The sequence below is a fragment of the Arachis ipaensis genome, chromosome B1 (genome assembly GCF_059453495.1).
Source record: "Arachis ipaensis isolate K30076 ecotype BB chromosome B1, ASM5945349v1, whole genome shotgun sequence".
Classification (NCBI taxonomy): domain Eukaryota; kingdom Viridiplantae; phylum Streptophyta; class Magnoliopsida; order Fabales; family Fabaceae; genus Arachis; species Arachis ipaensis.
Window position 1 is genome coordinate 113,946,720 of NC_142436.1, and position 11,360 is coordinate 113,958,079.

The window sequence follows — 11,360 nt, forward strand, 5'->3', positions numbered from 1 at the left end:
TTTGATTAGGTGTAATTATTTACAGATGAACAAATTTAAAATAGTTCCTGTTTTTCATCATGAAAAATATTTTAAGATCAATTTATAGGGTGAACTGAAGTATGTTAATGGGAATGTGAAGAAACGGCCATATTTAGACATTGGTTACATAAATTACAAGACTATGTTTTAATTTGATAGCATGGTCCCTGACTTGAAATTTGGGTTAGGTTAGGACACGATTTTTAGTAAATTGATTTGTCTGGCTATTTTATAACTTATTCTGCAAAATCTCGAACCATGGCCCAACAAGATTTAATGAGGTAGGCCCAATGATAAAAAAATAAAAGTTAATTAGTAAAAGGTATTTAATGAGTCAAACTTGACTTTATGAGAGTAATTAATTCCTCTAAATTAAATTTTACTAGTAAAAATTAAATACTTGGCTGCCATTGGTTTATTTTTCTCACTAGACACTTTTTGAGCTGAAAATTCACTTTTAGTGATGGTTTTTACGCATGCTAGGAAAAAGTTGGTAATAAAAAATAATCTTAAAATCAATGGTAAAAATAATTTATACTTTGGTAATTGTGTCCCAAGATTAATCTTAGCATTCATTCATGATTTATACCTTAAAATAAATCCTAGTTGCTAATATTTTACCGCACGGGATAAGTTACTCCAAAACGAACCTCTGACTAGTATTCAGCAAACAACTCATAAAGATTCCGAATCATCTTGCTTGTTTTTCAAGTAATCCGCTCCTCTCTACTCTGTTTTTAACTCCGAGTAACTAATCGCGATTAACTACGGATAAGCACGTCATTGTGAGGCTGATTGTGTTTTCTCGAAGTCACACCCATTCTTTCTCAATCTCAACTCATTCTCCTCTGATTTTTTTAGCTCCTTATACCACAATTAATTTAACCAAGACTCATATTTTTATTTAAGAAATTCTTGATCACAAAATTCATGAAACACTTTATACATTTTTACACAAAATGGCGGAGTTTTAGAGAGAAAAAGAAAGTAAATTCCTGTACTTCTTCTCTGTGTTTCAGCCTTTATTCCAACTTTTCTTCCATTGTTCTTCAAGTGTTCTTCAAGAATTCAAGCCATACAAACACAATTTCTTACCTGTTTTCACTAATTCCATTTTTCTGTTTTTTCAAAAGTAATCATGATGAATTTTTTATATCTTCTATAACTATAAAACTCCTCTTGAATTATATATGGAGCACGCCTAAAGAGCTAGAGAAACTCAAGCTTAAAGTGGCTAAATTTCATCACTTTTTATGACATTTTTCAGCCAAGAAAAAACTACACCGCCACCAGCAGTGTCCCTACCATTGTGTGAGTGTTTTCTGGTGTTTGAGAAGTCTAAGATCTGAATTAAATAAGAGGTAAGGGTTAGGATTAGATAGAATATGTTTATGCTTGTTTCGATGTTTATATAATCCACTTTGTGGTAATTTTGTGTTCAATTTTGTAATCTGAAAATTCATTGGTGCTTTTTTATTTTTTGCTTTGTTATTTGAGTGATATATGAAGCTTATTTACCTCTAAAAATGATATGAAATAGCCAAAAATATTTAGAGCCCTTGGGGTTTAAATTTTAAGCCTTAAAAGTCACTAAAAGTGGACTCTGGCCATCAAACCTATACTTCTAGAAATTTCTGTCCCTGATGACCTGAGGAGTGACGTGTTAAAGAGTTAAAAAGAAGTTAGAAAAATAGTATTAATCTTATGGAACAAGTGTGTAAAAGTAAAAAGGGTATTTAGTTATTTTCGAATAAAAAGAGGGCCAAAATATAATTTAAGTAAGAATGTACTAGTTTTAGAGGTAAAATAGTAATTATATAAATTAGTTAGGTCAAAATTATAATTAAAACCCTAAGAAAAACTTTAGTAAAAGTTAAGAGTAAAAGTGCAACATATCGTAACTAAACAAGTAAATAAAATAATAAAAGGTAAAATAGTCATTTAGGTTTCTACAGGTAAAATTGACATTTATTGAAAATATTAAGGGTGATTTGGTCATAAAAAATTCTAGGATCAATTCGGTAAAGTTTTGACAGAATATTCTATTAAACAAACTGAATATACCTAACACTTTACTGAATATTCTGTATAGTTTAATAGAATATTCTATTAATTTCAATATTTTTGTCACGGTAAGGACTTACAAAATTTGATATAGTATAGGGACCTAATTGAAAATTCGGTGAAATTATAGGGACCGACAGAGTAATTAAACCTAAAATTAAACAAAAAAAACTAGAGAATTTAGAGGTAAAATGGTAACTTTATATTTTAAGTAAAATATAAAAATAGTTAATTAACTTAATGAAGGGTAAAAGGGTATTTTAGAAAAGGTACGAGGGTAAAATAGTAAAGTAACACTATTAGTGGTGAAAGAGATTAAAACCTAAAGAAAATGATAAAGAGAGAAGTTATATACAAAAGGACAAATTGAAAATATATAAAAGTACCAAGGGTAAAATAATAAATAGGACAAAGACTGAGAGATTTAAAGAGAAGAAACCGGGCACAAGTTTTTATAAAAAGGAAGGACAGAAAAGTCCTTTAGAGATAAAGTTTATTGAAAAATGCCGTGAAAAAAGAAACTGCAAGCCCATATAAAGCAGGCATAAGGAGCTAGAGAAACTCAAGCTTAAAGTGGCTAAATTTCATAACTTTTTGTTACACTTTTTGACCAAGAAAAACTGCACCACCCCCAGCCGTGTTCCTGTCTTTGTGTGAGTGAAAAATTGCACCATCACCAGCCGTGTTCCTGTCTTTATGTGAGTGTTTTCTGGTATTTGAGAGGTCTAAGAATCGAACTAAAATCTGTTTGTTCTTATTTCGGTGTTCATATAATCCACTTTGTTTGGTGATTTTGTGTTCAATTTTGTAATCTAAAAATTCATTGATGCTTTTCTATTTTTGGCTTGTTATTTGAGTAATATATGAAGCTTATTTATCTCTGAAAATTATATGGAACAACGAAAAATATTTAAAGCACTTAGAGTTTAAGTTTCAAGTTTTAAAAGTCACCAAAAGTGAATAGAAATGTAAACCTGTACTTCTTAAAAATTCAGTCCCTGAAGACCTCAAAAGTGAATTGTTAAAGAGTTAAAAAAAAAGAAAAATAGTTTTAATCATATGGAACAGAAGTGTAAAAGAAAAAAGGGTGTTGTGGTCATTTTCAAAAAAAAAGAAGACTAAAAATATAATTTATGCAAGATATAATTCAAATTCTGAATTTAATAGTTCTAGGGATAAAATAGTAATTATATAAATTATTTGGTTCAAAATTATAATTAAAATAAAATTTTGGACCTAAATAAAAGTTTTAGTAAAAGTTAGGAATAAAAATGCAACATATGGTAACTAAACAAGTAAATAAAATAATAAAGGGTAAAATAGTCTTTCAGGTTTATAAGGATCAAATTGGTATTTATTAAAAAATATTAAGGGTGATTTGGTCATAGAAAAATTCTAGGATTAATTCGGTAAAGTTTTAACACAAAATAAAATCAAACGAAAAAATTAGAACACTTGGGGATAAATTGATAATTTTAGGCTTAAAATGAAATATAAAAATGGTTAATTAACTTAATGAAGTGTAAAAAAGTCTTTTAAAAAAGATATGAGGGTAAAATGGTAAAGTAATATCATTAGTGGTGAAAACGTCACTAAAAGCCTAAAGAAAATGGTAAAAAGAGAAGTTATATGCAAAAAGGCAAAATTAAAATATATAAAAATATCAAGGACAAAATAGTAAATGTGACAAAGGCTGAGAGATTTAAAGAGAAGAGACCGAGCACAAGTTTTTACAAAAAGAAAGGGTAGAGAAGTCCCTTAGAAATAAAGTTCATTGAAAAGTGCCACAGAAAAAGAAACTGTAAATCTCAAGGTGTTAGAGATTACCTGGTATAGCGAACTTCCACCCTGCCTAGCCAGAGACTATATGATGGTGGGACACCCATCAGAATGCACAATGTTCCTCCAACTGTTAGCATACTATGGCATCAAGCCCTGCGACGATTGCTGGTTGCCAGAATGTACGTGGCTTTGTCCATTAGGCATATATACAAAACTTACGCAGTTGGAAAAATCATATTCAGGCTTAGTCCCGGGTAACGTCGGGTTGTGGGTAGTTGACGGAGGAAAAATGTCAGTAAAGATTTTCATAAAAATGTTGCGTTACAAGTATAGTTCTAAACCAACAAATTTTCCTCAGTCAATGTTCAATTTGTTTGTTACTTAAGCAAACTCAATAAAATTAACCGAAGTATTTAAACCTCGGGTCGTCTTTCAAGGAATTGCAGGGAAGTGTAGTTTATTATTTGTTATGGGAAAGTATATTTTTGGGGTTTTTGAAATAAGGAACAAGAAAGAAAAATGGCGAGAAAATAAACTAATAATTAAGGAAGCTCTTAGCAAGGAAAGAGAATTAGAAGTCCTATCCTCATTATCATCGTCAATTGTGATGGTAAAAGTGAATTGCCTTCACTTAGTTAACCTCTAACCAATGGAGGAAGGTCAAGTGCATAAAATCAACTTGAGTTCACAAGTCCTAGTCAACTCATAGTGAGAGACTAGCTTTGGTGAAGTTTAAGCTAACTGGCAATCTTCAATCACCAATCAACAAAAGACTTTTGATAACTTAAAAGTCTCTAATTAATCAATCCAAGTCAATAACATAAAAATCTAATTTAAAACCCAACCAAGCATTTTATCAAACACTTGGAAGGCATAAAATAAAAACATAGAAAACTAACAAGATATAGCAAAATCTAAGACTAACAATTACAAGAGGAAACAATAACAATAAATTAAAGAAAACAATCATAAACATGGAAACATAACTTGCATTAATATGGATTAAAGGAAACAAGAAGAATACACAAACTAAATTGGCAACATAAAGAAATCAACGAGAGAAATAGATCAACTAAAGTATTAGAACAAATAAAAGTAGAAGAGAAACTAAATTAAAGTAAGGTAGAGATCTGAATTTGAGAAGGAACAAGACTAAAAACCCTAAAACCTAGAGAGAGGCTAAAATTGTGTGAATGAAAATTAGTCTCGCTTCCAGCTCCAGTCTGTAGCCTCTAATATGTATTTTCGGGCCTGAAACTGGGTAAAAAGCAGCCCAGAAATCGTTCCCAATGAATTCTGTTTAATGCAGCACGTGATGCTCGTCACGCATATGCATCAACCACGCATACGCGTTGCTGGACTTTTCACTGGCCATGCATAGGCGTCAACCACGCGTGCACATTGTATGTCTACTGCACCAGTCACGCGTACGCGTCGTCCATGTGTACGCATCACTGCCAGCTTCTCAAAACCTTAATTTCTTGTGTTCCTTCCACTTTTGCATGCCTCCTTTTCCATCCTCTAAGTTATTTCTGCCCTATAAAACCTGAAAACACTTAACAAACATATCTTGGCATCGATGGTAATAAAAGAGGATTAAAAATTAGCAAATTTAAGGCCAAAGAAGCATGTTTTCAATCATAGCACAAAATTAGGAAGGATATGTAAAACCATGCAATTTATATGAATAAGTGTATGAATAATTGATAAAATCCACTCAATTCAATACAAAATAAACCGTAAAATAGTGGCTCATCAGTAGTAAATGACACATGAGCTCATAGCTTACATAGGACCAGGCATATATCATACTTGGTTGTTGTATTTCTTTGTGATTGTGATTTATCTCTGTTTCCTATATTCTATGCTTGTTTACTATTCTACTATATACTTTTTCTTGTACTTGTTTTCGTTACTTATTGACACAACTGCGTGAACTCTTAGATTCAAGCTGCGGAACCCCTTAGTTTCCTGCTTAGTACCCTACTGGGAACCTTTGATTCTCACTCCCTTACTTTCTCCCGTTTCACAGATGGGAACCAGCGTGATCTTCTTTGAAATTCCCGCATTTGGACAAGCTAGCAACAACATTACAGGTGTATCTAATGGCTCTCTCCTTGCTTTAGCACAATGTTTTCTCAACTACCAAGATATCCATGAGCAGCAGCAATAATAATAGTTGTAGTAGTAGTGGTCTTTGCCCTCACTCTACATAGACTTTTAGAGGGGTAGTTGCTTTTGTAAATATCTATATATGTAAATTAGAACAAATTCCAGACTAGTGTGACTCTTGTAAGTCAAGGCTTGTTAGTATAAATAATAGAATCTGTAAATATTTACATGAATAAGCAGTGATTTAACCCTATGTGCACTATGATGTACTAGATGAGCCTTCAAGCATATATATATATATATATATGAAATTACTATATTTTCTATGCTTCATGTATTATCTGTTTAACAATTTGCTATTCCATTATATCTATCTAACACACAATCTCGACTAGAGCTATAGACTCATATGTATATATTTAATATAAGATCTAAAGTCTCTAAAAAAAGCTGTGAAGTAGTGCCTGGCGACTAACATTAGTCATGACGTGCTAGAAGTTGGGTCATTACATGTTACATGTAATGAAGGGTGATGCTTGATTACCCAAGCATCTATTTTCACCCATTTTTAGTATCCACTTCTCTAATTGATTCTCTAATCCAATCAACCTATCCTCTAGCTTTTTAACTTTGTCATCCACCGAATCACTCTTGCCTTCAAATCGATTCTTCTTTTGCATTAATACTGCTTTTGAGATTGTCTTTATAGCATCCTCATTAAATAAAGAAATATAATCATCTAGCCACGCAAAGAATGAACAATGAGTTTCTACAATTTACTATTCGAATTAAGCTTGTGAGACTAATAGTGAATACAGAATTCAACCAACCAACGTATTATTAAACATATCATACCTTCAAGTAAGGGCAACGAAAGAATAACTTATCTGGGTTGTTTTCGATCCAAGACATAAATAGAATGACATGAGACCCGCAATAGCACTTTAGAGAGACCCATCTCTTCTTCCTTCGATCTCGAACACTCTCGTTCATGCTACAAGTCAAATTTTCACCTTCGATTCACAGGTTTAATAATAACCAACGTTTTTCACTTTCAATTATGGTGCCCTAGGATTTGTCTATGATTTCAAAGATGAGTGAGTATGGAAAGATTGGGACTACAACGAATCATCCAAATTAGGTTTGGTTAAGTGGATTTGAGAAATGACATCGTTTTTTCAAAGAATATAGGAGATACATCAATTTTGTACATTCCTCTTAAATCAACATGGCACTTAACTCTGACTAAATGTCCACATCAGCGTTGTTAACTAATATATGGATTGCATTGGGTATGTATTCTATTTTTAAATTTTAAAAATTATTTTACTAAATACAATTATTATTAGTTATACTTACTAAAAGTTATTTTTAATTTAATTTGCTTAATATAGATACAATAATTTTTAAAAAATTATCTTTTAAAAGTTTGATTTTTATAAGTTAGCTTAAAAAAAAAGTAAAAGCTTTAGTCATATCCTTCATGATGACAACTTACATTTTTTTTTTTCCTTTATGCTCAAGTGTAATGGCCATTAAAATTAATGCATCAACAAAGTCAGTTGTACCAGTAAATCATTATGTTGAATTCTGAGTTTCATAGAGCTATTTTTATTTTAGGACCTAGATTGTTCCATACATCTCTAATATTATAGGAACTTGGGTATTGACATAATGCTTAAATGCTATGACAATGTGGATTGCGTAATAAAAGTATAATATGTATAGGGTTATGGAAGAAGGGTCATTATTATTTTTTCATTCATATATTTGTTTTATTGTGTATTCCAGGTGTTTATGAGAACAGGATAAAAAAATAAATTCTGATCTCATTTATAAGGTCTAACTACCTCTAACTAGTAATTAGCGACAAGAAATAGCTAAGTATTGTGTAAAACTATTTTCATTTAAAATATTGAAATTAAAAATTGTATTTCAAAGTTATACAAAATTCTTTCTCCACCCTGCGAATCGTAAGATGAAATACCATGCAAGTTTATGTATACAAGTCTGTCTGTACAGTAAAAGAAATAAAATCACGGGCAATGACATTTTCTTGATTGCATTAATAGACATCAGAAGAAAAAGAATTTAAAAAGAGGACTCATATAGACAGACAGTTTGTATGTGTATGAGGTTTAAAATGTTGGTTGCTAAGGAACAGGATAGAGAGTGAAGAGGTTGTAACCAGAGATGAGTGAACTAATGGAAAATGCAATGAATGCTAGGAAGGAGAAAGCAACTGAGGCACTCGCCATCTCCGTGAACTCATCTCTTCCCCAGTTCGATTGCCAGTCATCTACCCGGGTAGCTGCCGATGATGATGCAGACATCAAGAGATATGCCAGAACCTGTCATTCAATTTCATTTATCGTGCGCCAAGGCATGCACACAAAAAAAAAAAATTGTTAAAGTTTTCCACAACTCAGTCTGTTATTCAATTACAAAAGAAAATTCAAGATTCATTCAATTGAACAAGGCATGAATTAGTTTAAGATAGATGAATTATAATTGCTTTCAACATGGTTATCGTTTCTTTTTCTTGTCATCTCTTGGACTCAGATCTGAAAAGCATAAATTGAAATGAAGCTTAAAAGTTGAATTGGTTTCTTTAACTAACCTGATCCATGAAGAAATCAAAGTGAGGGCGGAAATGGTGAACGAGTAATTGTTTGCCAGAGAACTGGGTGGCAAGATCACATGCTTGAAATGCAGCATAAACAAATGCTATAACGTTCATTGATAAACAATACCTGCGCCCATATCACCCAACAGTAATTTGGTAAAATTAAATGCCAAACAGAAAAAAAAAAAAAAAAAAAAAAAAAAAAAAAAAAGAGGAGTATACAAATCCAATGATGACAACAATTATTATTGTAACAAGTAGTAGTACTCGCATTATTCAGGTACGGATTTTCCATGTTCAAAAAATTGCAATTAAGTGTAGCTTCAAAAGCAATTCAAAACATCGTCCTGCCAAATTCAACGGCATTTCAACGAAATTATGGCCTTTGACATTGATCTGACCCAAACCAAAAAGTTGCACATTTTTCATCCACTAAAGCAACTCTAATAAGTGATTACTTGTTTATAAATTATCATAAACAGAAAAAGTATAAAGAACTGCGATTGAATTAAACAAGTTTCACGGCAGAAGCAAATTAATTTAAATATACCCCATTCTTAAATATAAATGCAAAAAATAGTAATAAAGAAATCTTAATAACGTACATATAAGATAGAATTATATTACCTTTAAACAAATATACATGCGTAATTAATGTTATTTAATCATTATAATTACAATTAAATTAAGGATGCTATTAAAAAATTAATAGTATTATCTAAAATACATTTATAGTATTAATGTTTATTTTAAAAATTCGTTATTTCCTTTAACTTAACAATAGGTAGGTAGATTAAAAAAAAATATAAATATATAGCAAAATCCAATTTAGAATAATCGAATAATTTGATTAGTTCATTTTATACCTGTAAATTATCCTGAAAACCAGAAGAGTAATACTCCTAAGTAGACAGAAGAGATACTTTACACAACTCTTTAATCATTCGGTAATATTACATAATTAAGTCACTTTGAGAAGAACTAAGTTTAATTAAGTTAATTCAATTATTTATTAAATAACTAAAAAATTTAGTTAAAAAAAAGACACATAATAATAAAAGAAAAGATTAAATTTAAATTTGATTACAAAAATAATTTGTTCAATTCGCATTTTTTAAATTGGATTAACAAAATTTATATGAGTATAACGCTCTTGAGCTAAAAAAGTCACACATGTAATGACATATCACAAATAATGAAAATGCATTTTTCATTAGCAAATACTACTTAAAAGAAAATAAAAATAAAGATAGAAAGAAGTGACTGAGTATTCGATATCTTCGATAATAGTTAAAATATTAAACAATTTAGTAAAATATGTTCATACATGCATATTGAAGACATTGTATATGGTGAGTACTGATGACTAGTATTGATCGAGCTACTATATTGCAAATAATATAATATTTGCTAAAAAAATAAAATAGAAAACGAAAGAAGAAATTAAAACCTGTATTCCTTGTAGCGATAAAAGGAGTCACCACTCCAACCTTGAGTCTTATCGGCCGCCATAACCGAAAACGAAATCAAACACAGAACCACCTCGCTCACCCGGAACCCTAGTGCCGCCGTCCTCATTATCTTCTCCCTATTCATCGCCGGCGCCGTCCTGCTTCTCCCCCTCCCTCCGCCTTCTCTGCCTCGTCCTCCATGACCGGCGCTCAGATTCGTCGGCGCAGGCTGAGGCTCCTGCCTCACAGCGCGGTTGATTACCACCACCGGCGGTGCATTCTCCGGAGTCGGGCTCTGGCGATCGGAATCGTGCAAGGGAGATTGGTGCGCCGGACTTCCGACGACCACGATTGCCCTGGAGTTGTCACGGTGTTGACTTTCCGGTGAGTTTTCTGGCGAGTGAAACCGCTGTGGCGGAGATTCGGACTCGTTAGGATCGCCGCCATCGGAGAGAGGAGAGGATCGTATTCGGAATGGTGAGTGAGGCGAGTCGAAATGAGTCGTCGACTCGGGTTCTTTCAACACCGACTTTTTCATTTTTTCTTTTTTAAAAAGAAAAATCGCAGAGTGCACTGCGTTTTACGTGGAATCGAATTTCGTAGCCTCGGCGGGTTTTAAAGGCGGGGAAAAGAGGAATAAAGAGGAAGAAGGCGTTTGAGTGGTGGGAAATGGGAGAGAAAGTTGAAAGGAAAAAAAGTGTAGTAGTAAGGAGGAGTAGAGTGGTATTCTCTAGGTTCTGTAATTTTCAGCGTAGGATCTTGCCACGTGGGCTTCGATCTGAAAAAGCCCATTGTTTTCAGTACACAGTCAACCAATAAGAGAGCGACACGTAAGCAGGGCATGTGGGTGAGATGGGTTTGATTCTTGGAGTGCAGGTAGGAAAAAGGTTTGGGTTCCGCATGGGATTCAAAACTCCACTGAGAGTCAAGTGTTTCCTCCTTCCGATTCTTTCTGTTCCTAACTTCGACTTCACTGTCATACTTGCACTTCTGGAAACTTAGCAAACTTAGCTTAGCTTTTCTTATTATTAAGTAAAGGAGCTTCATTATTGATTTTTGTTCCCAAACTGCTTTTTCGTTTGTCATATGTTAATGTAACTTGTAAAGCCAGGGTTGCATCACTACTCACTTATAATGTTGTTTGTACTCATATTTTTTTTAATATTGAATTAAGTTTATTCTATTATTACACTAAGCATGCAAAATTTGAAACATCATGATAATAACTCAAAAATAATAAATTTGATAATCAAATGCTCTATTAGTATATATATATTGTTAGTACAAAATTCTGACAAATTATA

The 11,360-nt window shown here is 32.2% G+C and overlaps 1 protein-coding gene across 1 annotated transcript; it reads right to left on the reverse strand.

Annotated features, from left to right (window-relative positions):
* Positions 1 to 7,866: 7,866 nt before the first annotated feature.
* On the reverse strand, positions 7,867 to 11,016 carry LOC107632307 (CASP-like protein 4A3). Its single transcript, XM_016336006.3, has 3 exons — positions 10,056 to 11,016; positions 8,600 to 8,732; positions 7,867 to 8,330 (listed from the first exon to the last, which is right to left on the reverse strand). Exons 1-3 carry the CDS (start codon positions 10,592 to 10,594, stop codon positions 8,133 to 8,135), a joined length of 870 nt encoding a protein of 289 aa, XP_016191492.1. The 5' UTR covers positions 10,595 to 11,016; the 3' UTR covers positions 7,867 to 8,132.
* Between the last annotated feature and the right edge of the window lie 344 nt (positions 11,017 to 11,360).

Excerpts from the sequence above, each read along its gene's own strand:
- LOC107632307 (XM_016336006.3), bottom strand. The coding sequence starts at position 10,594 with ATGAAAAAGTCGGTGTTGAAAGAACCCGAGTCGACGACTCATTTCGAC. Across the intron at positions 8,733-10,055 it reads TATCGCTACAAGGAATACAG|GTATTGTTTATCAATGAACG; the intron begins GTTTTAATTTCT and ends ATATGGGCGCAG. Across the intron at positions 8,331-8,599 it reads TTGATTTCTTCATGGATCAG|GTTCTGGCATATCTCTTGAT; the intron begins GTTAGTTAAAGA and ends ATTGAATGACAG.